Genomic DNA, 24,676 nt, shown 5'->3' with positions numbered 1-24,676 from the left:
CTATGCCGTCATTTTCCCAAAAAATATATAACTCAGAATTTGTATATCGATCCACAAAATCCTTTAGTATCACTTTATTTGGGCCGTGCTTCAAAGTTCTCATGCCAGGGCCAACAGCCCAATTTCCATCACAAACCAGCAGAATATCCAGCCCAATCACCCCTCGCCCATTACCAAATCCCTTCCCATATTCTGGATTCTGAGCAGGATTCTGTATATTCGTTGTCTGCGCGCGGCCGATCTCTTTCCACCGCAAATGGCCGCCGCCACCACCACTAGGTACTCCCCTCTTTCTCTCTCTCTCTCTTCAAAAACGTATATACATGCATACACATGTTTCTAAACGCACATTTCTCTGGGACAGACGACTGAGAGCGTTCAAGCGGTGGATGAGGTCACAAGGCATCGACCACAGCGACGCGCTCCGCCTCATAGACCACCACCGAGCAAATCAACAACAAGGAATATCAGTAATGACCGTATGCGAGCTGCACGAAGGCGACCTGGTGGCGACGATACCCAAGGCGTCGTGCCTCACGATCAAGACCTCACGTGCTCGGCCCGTGATCGAATCCGCCGGTCTCGAGGGTTACTTGGGGCTCTCGGTAGCTCTCATGTACGAGAAGAGCTTGGGACAAAGCTCGCCTTGGTTTGGGTATCTTCAGCTGTTGCCCGAGTCTGAGCCTATACCGCTGAACTGGACTTTGGAGGAAGTTGAATCTCTTCTGTCAGGCACTGAACTTCATAAGGTCGACTTTGCGCTGTTATATTGAAAACTGTTGTTTACATAGTTTTGGACGAAGTAGACAAAATATAAATAGTTTAGGGGGATAAAAGAAAAATTAACTCAATTGTAAACGTATCTATTCTCTACGCTTTTTGAGCCTCAGCTTTAAAACCTTTGGATTGAGGGGTTTGGTGGGGAAAGAAAAGAATAGAAAGGAGAATCTTGCCGCGTGTTTGGATAAATAGGCGAGAAATGATGAGGAATGAGTGTAAATGCAAGGCGTATTTTGTGAGAAAGCATAACCCTTTCTTTTCTCAAGACCAGAAATCACTCAGTCCCTTTGGTTGTGAGAAATGATGAGGAATGAGTGTAAATGCAAAGCGTATTTTGTGAGAAAGCATAACCCTTTCTTTTCTCAAGACCAGAAATCACTCAGTCCCTTTGGTTGTGAGAAATGATGAGATAAGAAAGGGGAGTCCTTTCACACAAAATCTCACCATTTTTTGTGAGATTGGGTGAGAAAGGGGGAGAGCCAATCCAAAAAAATTCTTCTTTGTACTTTTCTTGCCATTTCTCACCAAATACTCAATCCAAATGAGTGATTTGGCAAGAAAGCATAACCCTTTCTTTTATGAAATCCCTCCATCTAAATGGGCAATCTTAAGTTGAAAAGAAAGATGGAATGGTAGTAATAATACTACTTATATAGAGATATGCGTGCATATGCAAATATATAGGAACGATTGAATGCTCTATATTAAAAGGTACAAAATAGCATCTGCAATATGTAATTTACCATGTTTCCCATATCTACACAGTGTTCTAAACTGTCAATCTATTAGTAAAGTGAGACATTTTTTAGTTATACTCTGACATTCCTTCATGTCATTAAAACAATTTACGGCAGATTGGCATCCAAATTCCTCAAATTTGTGCATCACATTCGCAGCGTTTATGGAGTGATGGGAATTCCCAGCTCAAAAGTATGAACTATTTTATCTGATTAGTGGAACACATAATAGGTTTATAGTTTGGATTCTCAATATAGATTCAATGGATTAAAATTTGAGTAGGCCTCATGAGTTTGAGTCGTGGTCTTGCCAAAATCGTAGTGGTGGCTACTGCCACTTCTAGTCCCACCTTGGCTCCATTCTATTTGATTAAGAAACAAGGACTTAGTATTGGTAGTCCTATCTGTTAATTTGTTTTTGCATAACAGATTGGGAAGAATTATTTTTGGATGGTCCTATCTTTTAGTTGGAATTTACATAACAATTTTGGGACCCTAATCTGCATATTTATCCATTAGGATCATTACCGTACTATCAATTGAGGTTTTAGTTGTTTCTTCATTTCTTTTGGTTTTTCTAAGTTTTAGTTGATTCAGATGAAGCAACTTGCAAATCAAACCTTGTTGCAAGAGTCTGAGTCACCAAAACTGGAATGGGGTATACCTGTCTATGTACCTTCCGAAATCTAGGGAATAGTATATAATATATGAGTGTAGGATGGGCGCATAATTGTTTCCTGACATGAAGATTGAACTTGCAGTGCAAGTCTTAGATTTTTTAAAACTTCTTGGGTGGCAAACCTATATATTTTTGAAGTAGCTACAAATGCTAATGCAATAATCGATGCTTTTCGAATATACGGGGGTGGTGGTCGTCCCTGCCTGCCTCTCACTTAGGCCCATCCATATGCTTCGTATCTGTTGGAATTGGGAATAAATAAACTTGTTTCTTACTTTATACTTCGGGAGTTACATTTTGCTTCTGTTAATGGTGTTGGTGTTGCTAGTGGAAGTTATATTATGTAGCGGTCTGTTTATTTTGAACTAGTGGAAGTGTGGGAGTTACGTTAAGTAGAAGAGTCCTTAACCATAATATAAGTGGAGATCAAGGGTGTAGTGCATGTTAATTAGGGGTGATAAGTTACATCTTGTGATCACTATAAGCACCCATGTTATCCAGACTCTTGATGTATGGGTGAAATGAAAATACGCATGAAATGAAAGCTAAGTCTTCTCCTATGCTTGTCTTCTTGAGCGATGGCTGATGGAATGGTTCCATTTGAAGTGGCCTGATTCACGAAAAGCACTATTGAGAATTGGCGTGTCCGGATGAAGGCAATTCGTAGATAGCGAGAAGATAAGGCTTTACAAAACCAGCTTCACACAACTAGAAGATGTAGTTGCTTTGACTCAAGTTCAAAAAGACGCCTTGTTGGATTTTTTTTACCTATATATGAGTATCAGGTCCCAATGGCCAATGCTGTGTCATGAGAATTCCCAAGCATACAGGTGTTATGTGGCAATATCTTCCATTACGATATAACGATGGTAGCGGCTAGTTATGGCTGTTACCGACATGAACAAAAAAACATCATTAATTTTTTAGGAGGAACTGGTAATATTAACGGCAAGGATAATGATCGTTTACCTGAGAATAACAGCAAAATATGAAATACTTTAGACTATGTAGAGTATCTAAAGAGAAGTCACCAAAAACCATTTAAAACCCCAGCACATGTGATGTTGACATATGTAACAGTATCGGGTCCCAATGGCCAATATAGCTGTGTCATGAAAATTCCCAAGCATACTGGTGTTACGTAGCAATATCTTCCATTATGACATAGCAATGGTAACGGCTTGTTATGGCTGTTACCAGCAGGGAAAAAAAAACATCATTAATTTTTGAGGAGGAACCGGTAATATTAACGACAAGAATGATCATTTACCTGAGAATTAACAACAAAATATGAAATATTTCAGACTATGTAGAGTATGTAAAGAGAAGTCACCAATAACCATTTAAAACCCCAGCACATATGTTGAAATAAAATATATCAGTTGCTTTTTGATATATCGTGAAAAATCAAATAAAACAAATAACAATCATGTTTTGGTTATTGCTACGATAGGCTACAATGGTTACACCCCCAAAATCGCGTCAACACGATTGCTACCGTTACGACGACTGCTACTGCCTTTTCAATCTTGGCATCTATGTCCTTATCAAAACACCATGCCATTTTTCAAGTTTACTGGTACATAATAACAAAAGTGTTTCAACAAAAGCCATTATATGGATCGCATGTGTCTTTGTATTCAATCATTCACCATCTATCACAAGAAAACCCTCGCAAGTGTCCATAGAGTATCCTAGTGAGTTGTAGAGTGTTCTTGGAGTGTCCAAATGGAAAACAAAGTGACAAAATATGAGACACTTTTGACTTGAGTGACAATACGTGTCCGATGAGTGTCATTGTCGGTGTTTGCCTATGATGCACGGACACAGACACCGACACGGGGATACGGGAATTCTAAAAAAATGGGGACACGGACACGCAGGGGACACGCCACGTGTATATTTATTTATTCACTTTTTTTCAAGTTTAAATGGCAAAATGTGGACAAAACAAAAAATCCATAGTTTCAATACCATTCAAACAAAATAAGACATCCATAAGTTCAGTACAACCCTATTGAAAAATTACAGTTCGACCCCTGAAAATTTTAAAAATTACAATTTAGCCCCCAAAATTTTAAAAAAATTACAATTTGACCCTATTTTTTTAAAATTACACTTTGACCCTTGCCATGTCCCCATCGGTGTCCCCGCCGTGTCCCTCTCAAAAATATAATTTAAATTATGGGACACGCCACGTAGCGTGTGCCATATGTGTCCCCACCGTGTCCCCGTGTTCGACACTCAGTGTTCTAAATGGTGCTCGGCAGTAGTTGGGCGGCGACCCTCTCCCAAGCACCTAGGAGTTTTTTTTTTTTTTGGTATTTTTTTTTGATATTTTCCGTACTTTTATGTGTATAATATGGTATTAATATATACTAAAAGGACTTGTAGTGTAGTTTACCATACCACACATATATATACTACTATATACATATACTGATTTCCAGATCTAGAGATCGAGAAACCCACGATGGAGAAACCCACGCTGATCGTCGTCGCTGGTCTCCGGTATGTCTCTTTCGTCTCTCTCGTCTCTATCCCTTTCTCTCCCTCTCTCTCTCCCTCTTTCTCCGCCACCGCCGATCGTCGACTTCGGCGCTGCCAAGCTCCGCCTAGCCTCCCTGGTTGCCGAACAAAACGCCAAGGGGGGTAGTCGTGGCGCTGACCCTCCGCCTAGCGCCCGGTCGCCATTTAGAACACTATCGACACTGCAATACGTCGACCTCTAGAGGTGTCGGTGCTTCATAGGTGTTCGTTGAATGTATAACATCGATACGTGACCTTTGGCAAAATTTGCGTGCTATTAGCCCTTTATTTTGATTTTGCTAATTATTTTGGGTGTTTTGATTTCTAGTTCAAGTGTTTAGTGGGAAGATATGTTTGTAATTATGAGTTTTTCCAACTGCGAACCAAATAAATAGAAATGTAAATTATATTTTTGGCAATAATTTTACATGAACAAGTCTTCTCATGTAAATTGTTTTACGTCGAAACTGACAGAGCCCCATGTGCATGTGCTTACATGTGTTGAAAACTTGAAATTCTTTTTGAAAACCTACCTTTTCATATGGATTATTTAAATTGTAATGCATGACGATGCTCATTCATATTAAGTTAAGCATATTCTTCCTATAACATAATACATTGATTTAGGTCTTTCCCCTTGTATATCCATTATAAGTGACCTCAGTTACAACTATTGTGCACACAAAACATCTTAGTGTATGCTCTGTTAACTTATGAGCGAGATTCTATATACCAATGCAAAATGTTATGAAGAAAAATCTCGCAAATTGGAAGCATACAACTGAAATGGTAGCTTGGTCCACCGATAAGCCTTTCCATTCACTTTCTAGTGGTGCAAGCTCCAAGTTATGGAAATGATCTCTCTAGACGTATGGTAAGGGTTTATCATGTGGGAGGATTACACAACGGGATAAAACCGTAGGAATCCGCAGCCAAGGGACGATAGAAATCCACGTCTAAGAAAAAGTATTGGCACCGATAATAAAAAAATGAAATATTTTCCATTGCATAAATTATTACTGACAATAATATGATTTAACCTAACTATATTCTCCTAAAGATAAATGACGAAAAATTAAATAGGTGAAATTACACAGAAACCCCCTCATCTATACGTTTTGGACATGGAGACCCCATAACGTTTAAAACCGCCAAACCCCCTCATCTATATGAAATAAAGAATTGGCTAACACTTTTAATGGAATAAGGGGAAATGACGATTAAACCCTTTAAAACTCACCCATACTGTCTCTCGCATCTATAAAAAATTGTTCACGTTGACCTCTTGATCTTAATGGTCTTTTGACAGAATGATGTTGATTGGTTAACAGTTATACATGAGGGGGTGCTTTTGGGGGTTTCTAAAAATTAGGGGGTGTTAGTGTCCAAACGTATAGATGAGGGGGTCTCCGTATAAATTCACCTATTAAATAAGTCTACTGAACTATTATCCACAGATAAAATATTCTTTAGAATTAAATATGAATAAGCTACCATTTTTCTTCTCAAATTCAAGTATGAATATGCCTCGTGCACTTTGGTTCGCCAATTTTTGGTAGTACTCAACAAAAAAGACTAAGTTAAGACAAGGTGATAATTGTGAATAAACAAATCTAAGAGATGCAAGTTCTAGAATATGGTGGGTACTTGAAGATTATGTTTCCACTACTTGATGCTAAAGCAAAGTACAAGTAGCGCAAGAGGAATATCTACATTGAGCCAATGGAGTTCCTGTATGAAATTTAGCTTTGTTTCTGTCAAAATGTTGGCACTACCCTGGTTATTTCACTACTCTAGTAATTATGAATCGAAATAAAAGGTGGCGATAGACCAGGGGAATATTTATTCATAATAGCGGGTAGTTAATTATGGCATGTTTCTTTTGACAATTCAACTATCAGGAGAAACGATACAACAACAACAATATCATAACCCATGTAGTCCCCAATCATTGGGGGTATGGGCGGGGGAAGATTGGAGATAGACCTAACCTTTGGCAATATGCATAAAGTGGCTGCTCTCAGAATACTACTAAAACAGTGGCCCCCCTATACATGTTTTGCTGCGAAACCATGCCTCAAATCAAAGCCAAATGGCATCAGAGAGGGTAGGCCTAGAGACCCAATTCAATTTCTGTGCACATTATCATTCTTCCTTCATTATAGTCTAGAGCATCTGTATGCACGATGATTGTTCACATTCAAATTGCTTAGGAAAATACAAAGGCTGTTACCAATTGGAAACAATGTCATGAGGCTTTTGCCAAAGCAAACATTCTGTGATCAGTTCTTGTATAGCACCACTCGCTTTATTGTGCATGGATTTCAGAGAGATCAATAACATTAGTGTTAATGTTGAAAACTAATGAGGTTGCTAGGAATTGTAACATTATGATGAGCATCCATGGAAGTATCTCTTAAATGATTGCATGGTGACAAGTGATCACTGATCACCATTCCTTGTCACCCTACTCATTGCATTCGTGTTTTTGGTGGATGCTTACCATTATTCTTGTCCTTTGTGAAAATTAGTGACAAACATGATTGGATTTGGTTACAATTTTATCCCCGTTAGTCATGTTTAAGGAATACCTAAATTTAGTTCTACATAACTGATGGAAGGAGGGTTTAGTTACATCACTTGTGGGCCACAAGTTGTGGCGTATATCAGAAACTTAGTTACTCCTTGTGTCCCTTTTCATTTGTCCATTTTGGGAGTTCCAACGTTATAAGGGAGCATGCACTTAATCCACTCAAACAAGAAATGCGCATGCATTTTGGGATATCCTGAATTCGAAAGATCAACGAACAAAAAGGGTCGGAGAATGTTTTATCCTTTGTTGTTCCCAACCTTTTTTTTGTAGCTTATCTTACTGTACTTGATAATCTTTTACAGGCAACTTTGAAGTGTAATTTTAAGATTAGTTACGATTTTGAAATTTTCATTCCTTTGATCGTTCTGGCATATTTGTAGGCAGATACTTAAAGAAGACATGTCTCTTGTCTACGAGGACTGGAAAGAGTGTATTCTGCCCCTTTTGGCATCAGATTCTTTCGAGCTTAATCCAGATTTCTTTGGCGTTGAACAGTACTTTGCAGCAAAAAGTCTTATTGCTTCTCGCTCTTTTGAAATAGATGATTACCACGGATTTGGGATGGTTCCATTGGCTGATCTGTAAGTTAACTCTTTAACTCGTTATATCTAAAGGTAATCTGGGAAGTTTGTGGATATGTGTTCTCGAAATTAGTTGTCTTTGTCCGACTTTTTGTGATTTTTTTGCTCTTTTTTTCCCTCTTCGTTTGTGGTGTCTATAAGTTGCTATCTATAGTTTGTTCAATGTTTCATTGGAGATATATGATAATTTGAGAGTCGCAAGCAGCTTGATCATATAAGATTAAGAAATTGGAAGGGTTAACTGTTGGGGGCGAGGCTTTTAGGATATTGTTGAGCTTGACAAAGGCTTCACTCCTCTTCGAAGGGAAGAGAGCTTACACCTCTCTTTGCTCAAAATTACACAGCTTACACCAGAAAAGGAAGAGCAAGTATCCACATGGGAAAAGTGAGAAGAAATCTGATAGCGTCTAAGAAGCATGAATACAAACACATTCGTTGCCACGGAAACAAACATGGAGACGAGACACGACAATTGTAAAATACATGGGCACACAGACATGGTCGGGGACACGGCAAAAAATATGTAATATATTAGGATAGATACTAAGTTGTTATTCATATGAACATACCTAAGGGGTGGTGTTTATTCGGTTCTCTTTAGATGGATCTTAGGTTCGGATTTGGAACAGAGCTCCTTCTTGACCCAAGATAAGCTCCTTCCTGAGCCAATCTGCAAGATAAGAACCAAGGATATGAATATCGGACCAGACATGTTACCGTTTTTTATCACCAGTACGTACCTGTATTGGATACAATTTTGGATTTTTCGTTATAATTAAATATACATTAAAAACACAATATTTTTACCATAATATTAACCTTCATTTATGTAACAAAACAATATTAATGTTGAAAAGTTGAAAAGATTTGACAAAATAAAGAAGAGGACAACAAAGATCTATGAATCACTGGTACTCTATTTTGACCTCCGTATGACGTATCGTATCCGTATCGGATACCGATACTCTCGGATACGCTCCGGATACTTATCCAATGCATATTTTTAAAGTATCCTGTTTTTGGAATTGTTTTTCGTATCCCGATACGTTTCGGATACGTGTTGGATATGCTCGGATACGTTTTGGATACGCACGAGGGTAAATATGTTATTACTTGAAATATATGGGTTAAAATTGCAATTAGGACTATCTTTTTCTTTTTCCCCCCATCAATCGACACTAGAAACACACCGACAATATCCTCTCTCGCGTCTCTCATCTCTCTCGAAAACCTTGTAAGTCTCTCGTCTCTCATCTCTCTCCCAGTGTGTGTGTGTGTGTATATATAACACTATATAGATACAGTTATATATATAACTATATGTAAATATATATATCTCGGCATGTGAAATGGTGAACTTGTGTAATGGAAAACTTTAATTATTAATGGAATTTTAGGAATTAAAAATTATATATAATATGTTTTTTATTTACTTTTATATTCAACGTATCCCCCAAAGTATCGTATCCTTCTTTTTGGAAAAATCACGTATTCGCGTATCCGTATCGTATTGTATCCGTATCCATATCCGTGCTTCTTAGACAAAGATAATAAAGAAAGAGAATAGATGTAGGCTACTATTGTACTATGATGTATCATACACACTAAATAATCTCCAAAAGGCTCTTGCACACTCCCATACGCCTTTTCTACTTTCAGTCGTCCACCATCTCAGATTTGCAAGGCGTGAAGAATAAACCGACTGTGAAGAGGTGTGAAGGAGCCGACGGAGACCTTCAAGATTCAGTCCAAAACGTGGAGAACTTCACCAGAATGTCTCTAGAGGACCTAGATCTGAACAAGAAACACTCCCAGGAGTACTTTTCATCTCCCATTTGTTCTCGATTTGCTGGAAGGACCAAAACTAATCAGGCTTTAATCTTCTTCCCTTTCTCTTTTCCTTTCATTTCTTCGCTTTTTCACAGCTTGGTGTGTACTGCGGGGACTCGCCGGTACCGCCCGTAAACGCTGGGTAACACTGGAAAGTTACCCAAGACAAAATTAGATCTATACTGTACCAGATACCACTCCTAAACGATACGTACCAGCCGATATGGTACAGGATTCACAACCTTGATAAGAATCGTTAGTGCCTAAGTAGCTAGAAACGACTGGGAAGCACTTCAATGGATAAGTGAGTCTCAACTCAAAGAGAGAAAGTACGGAGCTCTGAGGGTTAGTATGAAAGGTGTACCCCTAGAGTATTAAACTATACTTTATAAAGAGTGACTTAGCTTAAGCACCAAGCAATCTCACGCTAGGCGCATGCCCTAATTGCTTCTTGGATTGACGTCAACGCACCGAGTGCACGTAACGGCCATGTGACCGACCATCTCTATTAACGCATTGGCTCTTCGACTCGATTCAGGTCAAACCTTCTCTATCCCAGCTTCGTATCAGAGATTACGTTTAGGAATAACTACGCGGACATGGGCTTTATGTAGCACTAGGCTTTGTGGGTATGACATTGGTAATTATGTGTACTATATATTTACTTCCGTCACATTAATAATTTTTCACCAGTGTGGAAAACTATGTATTGTAATTACAGTTTGAATTTTATAATGTAGAATGTCTGCTTCTTCGAAGGTAGACAATTGGACCTTTGATTCGTACGGCTTCTGCAAGTGCCGAGGATGCCGCATCATACCTCAAGATTCCTGCCAATTTGAATCTCGACTCAACTATTGAAGAAAGCTTTAAGGAAGACATCAAGAAGGAGTACAAAGGATCTGACAACTACCCTGGGGAAAAACAAAAGGAGTTGGTGCATCTCCGCTTGCTAAACCACATCAAGAAGTACCAATAAGCACTTAAGATTGAGAGAGACAATGCAAGGTACGATCGTTTGAGAGCAAAGGCTCTAGCCCCTCAGTACGTCTCCTACCGTTTTCGTTCACTTGAGAGCGTGGGTTTGCTCTACTTTGGGCCGCCTGCACCATCGCCAGACTCCCTGGTGCAGGTTTTCTCGCCACCACCGCCAATTCTCCAGTCTTCATAGACATATCCTCGAGACTCGGAGGAGAGGACCCAGAGGAGCTGCCAACGGGTGACTTAGACTAGAGTAGTGTTTGTACTTTTTGGGCGAACCCTAGTGATAGTACTAGGAAGATAGGGTCACTCAACTTTTTGTAGCACTCTCATGTATTCATGTACCTATTGTATTAGTCCTAGTGGTAGGTTTACATTACATGTAATTTTGAGATCGTGACATGTAAACAGATGTAAACCTTGTTATCTTTGGATTATCTATGAAAATCTTTTGTACAATGCTTTGTCTTTTGATATTTAGTTAAATTTTCAGACAAATCAAACACGAAATCAAGAGCCCCCTCCTAACTTGAACTTAAATCTTGTAGATGATGAACACACGAAATGGGACAGATACCAATGGTCATAACAACGAACAAAAGAATGGTCAAACAATGGGCCCAACCCTAATGCCAATGGGCAAATCAAAGTACAACACCTTGCCTAGTTATTTCAAGCCCTCATGGCTATCATCTCTCTCCTACCCCAACAAGAAGTTTCACACACACCTTGTGGGCCTTTTGACTAGAAGTCAAGCCGTTGAGGCTTGGTTGGAGGAGGTTTCTTATTGTGCATAACATTTGTAATTAAGTGTGAATATTTACTTCCGTCACATTTGTCAAATTATAAATTTTTCACTACGTATGAAAAATATATATTCTAATAAAGTTTCAATTTTAAAATATAGGATGGTGTCCGATTCTGAGTCACTTGACCTCAGCTTCGACACTTGGGGTTTCTTCAACACTCGCGGTCGCAGGAGAGACTTTCAGCCTAGGGACCAGCACTACTTCGAGCGCAAACTCGAGTAGTAGGGACATTAGGAAAATAGAATTGGAGTTCAGCTGGTACTCAAAGGAGGAGAAGCGAAGGTTGGTACGCCGGATGAAGTGTCGCCTGAAAGAATGTCGTCGGGCACTACAGATTGAGCACAGTGAAGCCGAGTATGCTCGCTTGAGAGCAGAGGCCCTAGCGCCTAACGTGACGGAAAGTACACGAAGGCTAGATATCGTTTTAGCAGACAAGATAATTACTCGAATCCACGAGTAGCCCTTGAAATCCACTAGGAAAAGAGATAGAAACTCTTGAATTAATAGTGATTGGAAAGTTGATTTGCCCTTAGGCTTACAATCTTATTTATACTAGCTAAAGGATAAAAATAGACCCAACCTTTGACCTTTCCAACACATGACTCTTAGACTTCCAACAAAGACCTTTAGACTCCTAAGACTCAATACAAAGAACTTAACTAAATGACCCTTCAACAAACTTACTTAATACCGGCCTTGAAACTTTAAAAGACACCTTGGAACTTATTACTAATTCTTTGACTTCCTTTTTGACTTGTGCCTCACTGCCTCTCCGATTGCTTCATGATGCTAGTGATAGGTTTGCATTACATGTAATTATGTAATCGTGACATGTAGACGGGTGTAAACCTTGTTCTCTTTGGATTATCTATGAAGAATGACTTTTAGTCACATTAGGGTTGTTGCATCCATCACTCATTCAAAATATGGCTTCTAACCACGAAAATGGAAAACCTCCCTAACTTAAACTTATATATGCATTTTAGATGGTGGAGACACGGAATGGGACCAACCAGTGATTTAAAAAGCGCGCGCCATGGCGCCGAGGCGAGGTGAGGCGCAAGGTCTGCGCCTCAGGTATAGGCGCTATAGTGCAGAACACAAAGGCAAGGTAGAGGCTCTAAAGTGCGCGCCGTGGCGCAAGGCGATGAGGCGCATGCCTTTTGGTTTTTCAGTCAATTAATCCCAAAAATCGATCTCAGCCCTTCATCTCTGTGCATACAAGGTGGGTGATGTAGTGAATAATTTTCTTGAGAGTAAATCAACCTCTAGGGTTGAGATCAATCGAGTACATCAGACTGCAGTAACAGCGTTACTTCGTTTTCTCCTTCTCGACTCGATCGATCTGCTCTCTCTCTTCTCCTTCCGGGTAACTCCTCCTCCTTCTCCTCACATATGTTTCCACTGTGCTTCTTCTTCTCTCACGTCTGCTTCTTCTTCTTCTTCTTTGTCACGAATTTTATAGCTCTGTTTTTCAGTTTATCTACACCTGCTGGTTTTTTTTTTACAATATCTTTTTTTTAGCTCCGTTTACAGTTTATGAACTCTTTTTTTTCTATTTGTTTATGGTACTTTTCATTTATGGTATTTTTTTTTTCTATTTGTTCATTGTAGATGACATCTGAAAAAAAAAAAATAATAATAATAAACGTTATTATGTTTGCTTTTCATGGATGATATGTTTTGTTTAGTGTTTGGTGGTTCTGTCTAACTACCATTGAAATGTTATGTTTTATGACATTTGAAAGTTTTATAAGTGTTTGTTTGCGTTGAAAACTTTTTTAATAAATTGCACCTTGCTGCCAAGCAAAATAAATAAATAAATAAATTTGCGCTTCGCGTCAATAAAGCGCGCGCCTCGCCTTGCGCTAAAGCTCTAGGGGACCTTTCGCGCCTTTCGCCATTTAAAATACTGGGATCAACACTGGTAACAATTAGAACAATGGATAGAACAATAAAAAAAAAAAGGCCAAAACAATGATCAAGATGGTGGGCCACAACGCAACAATGGATTCATTGCAGTCCAAGACCTTGCTCAACTGTTTGAGGCTTTCATCGCCGCTATACCACAACAGCACCGGCTCCACAACAACCACGTGGACCCTTGACTAGGAGTCAAGCGTTGAATGAATTCTGCAAACACGGTCTGTCCTTATTTCCAAGGGAAGCCCAATCCAACTGTTGCTGAAGCTTGGTTGGTAGAGATCAAAAAGATATTGAAGGCATTGGATATTTGGGGAGATAAAAAGATATTGAAGGCATTGGATATTCGGGGAGATAAAAAGATATTGAAGGCATTGGATATTCGGGGAGATAACAATTGCTTCGCACTAGCCACGTCCAGTTCCTTCTTAGTATTATAAATAGGATTCGCTAACAAGTACAAACAGTACTCTAGTTTGAGTTGCCCATCGGCGGCTCCTCTGAGTCCTCCTCCTTCGAGTCTGAGGATATGTCTATATAGACCGGAGGTGCTGGCGCTGGTGGTGAGAAAATCTGCATTGGCAATTCTGGTGGCGGCGAAGACGGTCCAGCTACGTGAAACCCCACACTCTCAGGTGAGCGGAGACAATAACGGGCCTGGGGGTGGGGAGCTAGGGCCTCTGCTCTCAAGCGAGCATACTCGGCTTCACTGTGCTCAATCTGTAGTGCCCGACGACATTCTTTTAGACGGTTCTTCATCTGGCGGCATACCAACCTTCGCTTCTCCTCCTTTGAGTACCAGCTAAACTCCTATTCTATTTTCCTAATGTCCCTATTTAGACTCTCTTCGGCTAAGTACTTGAGTTTGCGCTCAAAGAAGTGCTGGTTCCTAGGCTGAAAGTCTTTCCTGGTCCCCAAGTGTCGAAGCTGAGGTCAAGTGACTCAGAATCAGACACCATCCTACATTTTAAAATTGAAACTTTATTAGAATATATATTTTTCATACGTAGTGAAAAATTAATAATTTGATGAATGTGACGAAAGTAAATATTCACACTTAATTACAAATGTTATACACAATAAGAAACCTCCTCCAACCAAGCCTCAACAACGGCTTGGCTTCTAGTCAAAGGCCCGCCAGGTGCGTGTGAAACTTCTTGTTGGGGGGTAGGAGAGAGATGACAGCCATGAAGGCTTGAAATAATTGGGCAAGGTGTTGTACTCTGATTTGCCCGTTGGCATTAGGGTTGGGCCCACTATTTTGAGCGTTCTTTTGTTCATTGTTATGACCGTTGGTATCTGTCCCATTTCGTGTGTTCATCATCTACAAGATTTAAGTTCAAGTTAGGAGGGGGCTCTTGATTTCGTGTTTGGTTTGTTTGAAAGTTTAACTAAATATCGAAGGACAAAGCATTGTACAAAAGATTTTCATAGATAATCCAAAGATAACAAGGTTTACATCTGTTTACATGTCACAATTTGAAAATTACATGTAACATAAATGTACCACTAGGAATGCAAGAGAGTGCTAAAAAAAGTCAAGTGACCCTATCTTCTTAATACTATTACTAGGGTTCGCCAACAAGTACAAACACTACTCTAGTCCGTGTCGCCCATCAGCGACTCCTCGGGGTCCTCCTCCTCCGAGTCCTCCTCCTCCGAGTCTAAGAATATGTCTAAGAAGACTGGGGCAGCTGGCGGTGGCGGCGAGAAAACCTGGACTAGCGAGTTCGGGCAGTGGTGCACGCGGCCCAGAGTATTGCGAACCCACGCTCTCAAGTGAACGGAGATGTATGGAGGGGCTAGAGCCTTCGCTCTCAAACGATCGTACCTTGCCTTGTCTCTCTCAATCTTTAAGTGCTTGTTGGTATTTCTTGATGTGGTTTAGCAGGCGGAGATGCACCAATTCCTTTTGCTTTTCCCTAGGGCAGTTGTCCGATCCTTCGTACTTCTTCTTGATGTCTTCCTTAAGGTTTTCTTCAGCTCGATCGTTGAGTCGTGCTTCGAATTGGAAAGAATCTTGAGGTATGATGCGGCGTCCTCGGCGCTTGTAGAAGCTGAACGAGTCAAAGGTCCAATCGCCTAACTTCGAAGAAGCAGACATCCTACATTTTAAAATTCAAACTGTAATTTGGATAAACAGTTTTCCACACTTAGTGAAAAATTATTAATGTGACAGAAGTAAATATAGTACACTTAATTACCCACAAAGCCTAGTGCTACTCAAAACCCATGTCCACGTAGTTATTCCTAAAACCTAAGCTCTTTTATGCATGACAGGCCACACTCTCGTGTCAGCCTAGTGCGTACAGCTTGCCTGAAAATTCGGTTCGTCAAGAAATAAATGTACAATTATTGTAAGTAAAATGCTATTTTTTTTATAAAAATTAAGAGTTGAATTTTCCAACAATGGATGATAGAAAAACTAATTTATTACAATGTAGTTGTCTAACCATAACCTTTTCTGAAAATTTAGAACTCATTACGATGTGTTTTATGTTTTAGGCTACTCCTAGCCATAAATATTGAGTACAAAATGCAATATTCAATGAGCACATCACTATAGACGAATGGGAGAGGATGTCCTGTGTGATCTCCTAGGATATAACTCAAGGGAGACCAAGGATGGTGGAAACAAGACGAGTTCATAATTTCACCAATATGAGTTGCATGAGTTAGATGGTATGCATATTATTACGTTGGGACTGGATAATTTTCCATTTGCTATAGATATGATCAGGAAGTTGCATGCTGGAAGGATTGAATTGTTTGTGTAGCTGATAATATACTACGGGTTTAGTATTGTTTAAGATGGTAATGATCTGCAGCATGTGCTGTTAGGTGTCACTCCTGATCTTTAGAACCAGTAGCAATGGTTCCATGGGTGGGACATCATAATTTGATTGCTACCAGGAAGCGTACCCGGGGCTAACAAAGGATGGGATAACAGATCCAATTCCAATTTCAAACAATTTCAAACATTTAATTCAAGTTGCTACCTCAGTCAAATTGTGGGATAATAGATCCATTTCCAAGTGCTCTAATCAAGCAAGCTTACACAATCATGACATATAACAATGAAATTGTCACGCCCTCGATTTTTAACTAAAATAATAATATGTTTTCCACAAACAAAAGTCTTTCTCTTTAACTATATTTATCCTTAAAAGTCATGCCAATCCAAACAACGAATCAAAGTCTCTTATTCTCCTTTTTTTTTTTTACAAAGTCTCCCAAACATTTACAATTAAAAAGGGTTTCATAATAATTAAGGAGAGGAATTTATACATGGCTTTACATATATTCTAGTCAAATGGTACAACCTTCAATTGCGATTAAAGTACACAGCATGAATTAGGCTAGATGATCAACACTTCCTTAACGATACCAAAGAAGCTCTCAAGAGACGTCTCAATGTGCACTCCATGCAATCCAAGCTAAGTGCCATGGCGAGTACCTGAAAGGATAGGGTGAGCTACATTAGCTCGTAGAGATATCCATACCTAAATTACATGCAGAAGTGTAGACAGATCACAAGGGAAAACATTTTCCAAAAGCATACTTGTATTGTCAAAAAGTGAAACTCAAAATGTCATACTCACGCTGGAAAATATTTAACTCCATTTCTCAAACACCGACACTCTCACCTACACACACCAATTTCTTAAAAATCTCAGCTTAGCGCTACGGCGTTACCCAAACCAATCCTTGCTTTTTCATTTCCATTTCAATGACCTAAAGATTAGTCTGAGTTCTTTAACAAAATGTTTTACTTTCTTTTATCATACAACTAACCAACCTCTCACCAAAAATATACACACTAGGCATGTAGAGCTAGAACATAAGGTAAGCAATGACAAGTCGAACAATATCGCACCTCAACAAGAAGGAAACTCTCCCGTCAATCCCAAATCAAACTTCAAACTCAACATCTAGCAAAACTCCTCCACATTAAGATTTTCCTTATAAGTCTGACAAGCAAATACCATATATGAAACTCTCACAATGCATCACACCACGAGGTACCAATTATACATTCACACAGAACAAGATGTCCATCACACATCAGGAGAACAAGCCACAATGATTGGAGGTCTAAAGGGAAAAATAAAAGAAAACATGTATTAACACATTAGACGATCCAAGTTAACAACTCAAACTGACATTTTCAATCTTAGTATGATAATAAATAATAACAAGATTCTCCGTTTTCACCATGTCACACGTTTCGATTTTATTTCCGGGCATTAAGGACCCCGTGCGTCCTATGTTCATTCCGGCATCACACCTTTCGGTAGATCCGTGGCTTTCTTGTGCACTTCCGGGCATTAAGGACCCTGTGCGTCCCATATTCATTCCGGCATCACACCTTTCGGTAGATTCGTGGCTTTCATTCCGGTATCTCACCTTATGGTGGATCCGTGGCTTTCATTCCGGCATCTCACCTTATGGTGGATCCGTGGCTTTCTTATTACCATTCAATTATCCACCATGCCACTCATATAGTGTCACATATTCTCGTTGAGCAAGCAATTTCATTATCCAACATTTCTCTACTTCCAACACATAGCAAAAGACGCAAACTAAACCAACCCATGGATACAACACATAAAGAGGAAAAACTGTTCATTTTTCTGTAAGTATCAATTAACATCAAAGTCAAGTCATTTTCTCGCATATCAATAAGCCAATCCCTTATACACCACAAGTTCTCACGTATTCTTGTTTCAGTATACTTATCCACATAGCAACTGTTACACTTCTCATTTTCTATTTCATTAACAAACTAATCATTAGTCAATACGTGTCCCAACGTGTCAATCAATCCTATAAGATCTCAATCTCATGGAAGTAAGTCCAAACAATCAAACCTAAGCAGACCATTCATTTCACTACTCATATTCCATTTTATTCCCACACCTTTCCTTGAAATCCATATATCCTACCACATCATCATATCTCAAATGATAACATCAACTTTTATACTTACTAGTTCTCTTTAACCAACACTTAGTCACCTAGACGATGCCATCCCCACATATCAAATTGGCGAAATTAATCATTTACATTTGACCATATCCAATTAAACAACATGAATTCCATGGCGACACTTAAACCATTGAAAAGTAGACTTCTTCTCCTTTGAATCCATAGGTCATACATCAAAAACAGCTCTCGGGTAACCTAACTACGGCCTTGCGATTATAGCTTCAACATAACAGTAAAAACTGGTGCAAAGGCAGAATTTGGGTCAACTTTGGATGCAAATCTGTTATCGCTCGGACATACCCATGATGCATGGGACGTACCGTTGGAAAGCTCTATGTGTCTAGTTTCTAACAAAACAAACGGTGCGTCATTTCGAGTCCCGAGCTAGGAGTTATGGCCATTATACCAAAGTCCGCCGGTGCTGTCAGATTCTACGCGGGAATAAGTAAAATTGATTGAAAAATCATAATTCTTTCATCTTAAACCCAAAAATATTGAAACCAACACCAAAAGTTGCACCACTACAAGCCCTACACTCAGTTAAAATCCCAGGTTCAGAAACGAGAGGAGGTTAACCCAACAATCAAAAGAAAAACCGATTCGCAACCATTTTCGCACCAGTCAACCAACCCTGCTTTAGAAATTCACCAAAAATTGTATACTTAACCAAATTACTTGATTCCAACGCCAATCCCTTCTTAACTTAAATATGCAGCTCCTGTAAAAGACCCAAAGCCACCCAAAATGTTCATCATGCCCAGAAAGTTTAAAAAAAAAAACAGCCACGCACAGATTCGCATATCCAGCAAACAGCCAGTATTCAAAAATTCATAACTAATTGTTTGATTGTTGGTTTTGCATGATCTTGGTACCGAAATCTTCGTAATGAAACGTACTTTAACAGTTATGAAGACACCAAAAATTGATTCCTAGCAGAAGGGCCCCCAAAAGACAGATTACCAAAACCCACGAAATTTTCAGCATACACTAGATTTATTCAAGACTCAAAATAGATGAACAAACTTGATTCTTGTACATCAAACTAACACTTAAACATGTAAAGAAGGCAGGAAATCCCTACCTTGAAGGTTGAAATTAAAACCCCAAGAATCTCCAGGCAAAACCTCTCCCGAAAACACCTCCTCCGAGCTTTCCAACGCGATCAAAGGCTAGAACTCGACTCTAGGAGAAGAATGCTCCAAGATCCCATGGTTAATTTGAGATTTGGGGAAGAAATTTGGGGAGGGTATGAGAGAGAGGGAGAGAGAAGCCGCGGGAGAGATGAGAGAGTGGCGTGGGTGTGTGTTGTGTTTACTGTGAGAGAAAAGAGAGAATTATAATTGAGGAGAAAATTATCTCCTACACCCACACATACATCTATCACATGCCATACACTCACATATTTCACAATTGCACCGAACTTTCAACTTCTTGCATATCAATCCCCAATTCCTTATTCACCACAATAATCAATTCTTATAAAAGGTCCTATAATATCAACAACATTAAAATAAAAGGTTTTTTTTTTTTTTTTTAATACGGGTCTCTACAGAAATGTACAAGGAACTCTAATTTCTTAAACCTAGGATAATATACTTTGAGAGGAATGAGATAAGTGGTGCTTTGAGGAAAAGATGCACTAAAAGCCATTGCAAGCAAATGAAGGATATCTTAAGGCTGGCAAACGTGGCCTTGAAATCCTGTACGATCATTAATGCTCTCTTTGTTTGAAGTTGGTCCTTTACCCCCTGTGCTCCACTTCTTAGCTAATTCTTTCTCTTCCTAAAATGCATGCAAAAAGGTTTATGGCTATTTGTTTGTTGTAAGAAGTGCTGAGCGATACCTTCTCATTTTGTTATTCGCATGCCTTCTATTTTTAATTTTGATTTATCGCTATTTATGTCGTCATATTGTTTCTTTATTAATCAAATGTTTTTTGATACCCAGATTCAATCACAAAACAGGAGCTGAGGATGTGCACTTCACTTCTATATCTTCTCATCTTATACCTGAGAGTGATGAGGAAGACAACCTCAAAAATGATGTTTATGAGTATGTCGGTAATACTGAAGACAATCTCGTAAGTGAGGAGTATGAAAATTCTGGTTCTGGTGAACAATCAACGCTCAATTTCCTATCAACAGAAGGTTCATCTAGTGTTCCCTCTGCTTTTGGAGATGATCCTGCAGTTCTGGAAATGATCATGGTGAAAGATGTCAAAAGTGGGACTGAGGTAGCAACTTGACTTATCTTTCTCATTTTTTTTTTTTTTTCATGGTTGAAATAAGTTGCTCTTATCCATGATCGTGATATATGTAAATTGTGGTGGTTACATTTGGAAATTGGTAAGTTTTAAGTTATTTGTTGAGCAAAAGGGATTTACTCTTTCTGAAATAAACATTCTTTTCATGGTTATTTGACCAAGTTGACCAATTAAAATCTGCAGAACTTCCTTGTAAATAGAGAGCGAAACAATGGATGACCACGTAGCAGTCTGTTATCAGTCTTCTTCCCATTTTTGAAAGCACTTCCTTGTAAATGCCCTTGTGAGTTACATTGTTGAAAGCACTTTCTGAAGTATGATACACTTTCAGTTGAAGATGGTGAATTTAACGATTCGTTTGAGTTATAGAAGTCCTGAACTATATAATCTACTTCTATTAAAGTTAGCTCATTAGAACAAAAAATCAAATGTATGAACTATTGGTAGCGTGGACTTTTGGCAGGACAAATGCCAGAAAGGGAAAAATGGCTTCAACGCTTCTAGATATATTTTTTGGTTTGATTTGATTGAGTAAAATCCTATTTTAAGGATTTATCGTTAAACAAAATTGCTTTTAGATGTGCTTAATTTTTGTACATAATTGTGTTCTTCCTTGGAAGGAAAACAATTAATTAGCGTGATAGTTGCACGGCATTTTAGGACTAAGTATCATCCAGGTGGAAACGACGGACTTCAACATGGGCAGAAAATCCCACGACACATGATGAGAATTTTGTTGCAATTAGCCGCCTCTTGACAGTTTAATACAAGAGAGAACAAAAGATTATGGGATGGAAAGAAAACAAGACTAGGGTCCTTATTGGCCTAAATTTTTCTGTTTGTTTTGTGTCAAATTTTGTTGGATTAAAAACTCATCTTGACAAGGAATCTAAAATATAAACAATTATCGCCAAAACTGAGAAGAAGTGGATTAAAGAAAAGATAATCTGAAGTATACAAATATTTTAATTTACTTGTCTTTTCTGAATTTTTTACAAGTTCCATTTACATTTTTATACTTCCAGGAGTCCTGCCATTGAGACAAATCTGAAAAGTAAATTTTTTTGATGAAGCTAAAAAAGTTGACTAATAATGGAAATAAGTCACTTATTGAAAAGCAAATTAAGTTACTCTAAACTCCATGTGACTGATGGAGAATGAAACAAAAAACAGATGACAAAGTTGTTGGGATCTCAAGATTCGAAGAGAGATCGTTTCCGTAACAACTGAGAACTGATAATGATAACGAAAGGATGCTGAAGAATTTTTTTTTGGAGAGGGGCTTTCTGTGTCTTCTCGTTTTCCTTTTATTGACATTCCAGGTGACATTCTTGACCCACATTTCCATGATACTGCCCTTTTGCTAGTTGGGTTATTTGCTCTGTTTGTTGTAATATGGTACGGTAGAGTCCCAATTTGCTGGCATTTGCCCCATATTTTCTAACCCGTGATTCCCTAATGAAGACCCCATCCAGTGGTCCAATAGGTATAAATATACAATGACATCAACATGAATACTCGTCGCTGTTGAATCCTCTTTCTTGTGGTCTTAGACTTGTCTCATAAAGTGCATTTTTTTTTCCAAATATGGTTATCTTGTACTTAGGTCCTCCCTCTTGTTTCAGGTTTTCAATACATATGGATATGTAGGCAATGCTGCACTGTTACATAGGTATGGATTTACGGAGGCAAATAATCCGTATGATATTGTCAATATAGATTTAGAACTTGTAGTGCAATGGAGTTCATCTTTGTTTTCGGGCCGCCACAGTAGAATGAGGTTGTCATTGTGGAGACGACTAGATTACGGTGGGTGTGTCAGCCAGAACTCTGAATATTTTGAAATCTTATTGAATGGGGAACCCCAAGTTGAGCTCCTGATTTTGCTTTATATTATGTTGTTACCAGAGGAACCATATCGTCAACTGGATCTCACAGTATCAACTGCTGGGAGTTTAAACAAATCTCTAAGCCTTATTTTACCAGGACATGGCAATATTGAAACAGAAGAAGTTCCAGAAACAATCAAGGATTTACTACTGACAAAAAGTGTCCGTAAAGCCCTTCTGACTATTGCTAATATCCGGGATAGCTTTTATGGTTCAAATTCCTTCGAAGATGATATTGAGGCATTGAAGAGGTCATGCCCCCTTAGAGAGAGGAAGTTGTACCATTCCTTAATGCTGCGTACAAGTGAGAGAAGGATCCTCCAAAAGCTCCAAGCTTATGCTGCTGCTGCGGGTGCTCAATTATCTGGAGCTGTTGTGAGGAAGAAGTTGAAAAGAACCTAATATCTAGCATCTCAACGACCTAAAACTGTTGTGAGGAAGAAGTTGAAAAGAACGTAACATGCATCATTTCAAGGGATCTGTTCTTTCATTCTCTTCTTTGCTCTTCTGGTGCTCAGAACTGCAACAACAAATGGATGTGCATCTACTAACCTCACATTTCCATTAAAGGAAGGTAAGCAAAAAATGGCTGCAGGATGTTTCAGTTGAGGAAGTATTTACATTCTCTGTGGCAATCGGCAACTGGTGTTAAGTTGGGTGGTAAAATGTCCTATCAGCAGTTCATTGCCAATGATTCTACGTGATGGGATATCACTGATGGGAGATACTATGATATTATTGTGTTCGATTGTTTTTTAGTTCTTCTGGGTTTTTTTTTGGGACCTTCCAGTATTTGCGGTAATCAAAACTTGTGTTTGTAATTTATCTTCGTTTGCTTTCAATCCAAGGACTGATTCAAGTTAATGTGTCCCAAAAGTCCCCATGCACCAAATAAGCATGCATGTGTACAGAAAAAGGTGATTGCCAAGAACAAGCAGATGTATACTCTGGAGGTAATCCCACTTGAACAGAATGTTTTGCGGCATATGATACAATCATATGTTATCATTATGTATTGTTCTGTTTTTGAATCCGCTAAAGCTCTGTACCTAACTTCCTATATACTTGCACATTTGGTAAAGTAATCTTCAACGCCTCAGTGGGAGAACCGAAAATTGAGTAGTTCTTTTTTTATCCAAACTACATACACAACAATCCAACCCCAACACAATTCACAACCCCTCACGGTGTGGGTTCCACATGTATGTTGAGGGGTTGTGTGATTTGTGTTGTGTATGTAGTTGGATTGTTTTTTTAATGTAGAAAGAAACTCGGACAACTTATTTTCCGGTGAAGCATTTATGTTGTAATCTGTTTTTTTTTTTTTAATTTTCAAAAGTGGAAGTAGTTACATTCAAATAATGAGCAACTCTTATACCCTACGTAGGTCTAATATGGGTTTTGACGATTATACTCTCATACACTACGTTTGTATAATGAATTTTGCATATTCACAAACTTTCATTATGCATGTTAACTATAATCTAAAAAGCCAAAAATAGGAAATGCAAAAAGCAAAAAGTGAAAGGAAAAAAAAAACGGTTTCCAAAAATACTCCTTAGTGTAAATGGGTCATCGCCATGTGGTGTTCCTAGACACATTAGGATAGAAACTACACACTTGTCTGGGTCCTTGAGCAAGATTTGTGCTAGAAAAGAGGTCTAAGGTGTCGTGTGGCGGTGCCCTAGGTTGATAGGAGTTATTAGACGTGGAGTTCTAATCAAGCAATAACTTCTCTCTTTTATCCTTGCAGTTACAATGTATGGAAACTATTTATAGTTGAATTACTTATGTTTTAAAGGGTATTTTGGTTTATCAAAAGTCTATACAGCTTTAACAAAAGGGTGAGATCAAACTTGGGTTCTCTTTTTATATAATAGAATCTATCTATCTATGATCTATCCAGTCAGATCAAGTCAGAACCTCTTAAGGTCAGGACCTCCTATTTTCCCATCGAATTTCAATGATTCGAGCCGCTCAATATGTTCATGACGTGATTTTAAAGGTACCCGCAAGAAATTGGCAAAAAACAGACTGGGAAGGGCTTGAGTTGAGCAGTTTTTTATTGAACCGTTCAATAAAAAACTGTTGCG

General features: G+C 38.8%; 1 protein-coding gene and 1 non-coding gene across 2 annotated transcripts; one reads left to right on the top strand and one right to left on the bottom strand.

The window, feature by feature from the left end:
* Positions 1–107: 107 nt before the first annotated feature.
* Positions 108–23,447, top strand: LOC131302642 (ribosomal lysine N-methyltransferase 3). Its single transcript, XM_058329385.1, has 5 exons — positions 108–279; positions 365–749; positions 7,703–7,899; positions 20,379–20,664; positions 22,320–23,447. The coding sequence occupies exons 1-5, from the start codon at positions 257–259 to the stop codon at positions 22,983–22,985; spliced, it is 1,557 nt and encodes a 518-aa protein (XP_058185368.1). The 5' UTR covers positions 108–256; the 3' UTR covers positions 22,986–23,447.
* Positions 6,781–6,887, bottom strand: LOC131305829 (small nucleolar RNA snoR100). Its single transcript, XR_009193386.1, has one exon. It is a non-coding gene; the product is annotated as a small nucleolar RNA snoR100 (small nucleolar RNA).
* Positions 23,448–24,676: the final 1,229 nt, after the last annotated feature.

Source organism: Rhododendron vialii, chromosome 10a, assembly GCF_030253575.1.
Source record: "Rhododendron vialii isolate Sample 1 chromosome 10a, ASM3025357v1".
NCBI lineage: Eukaryota > Viridiplantae > Streptophyta > Magnoliopsida > Ericales > Ericaceae > Rhododendron > Rhododendron vialii.
The sequence above is the reverse complement of the archived record's forward strand: the minus strand, read 5'-3'. Positions and strand labels throughout refer to the sequence as shown.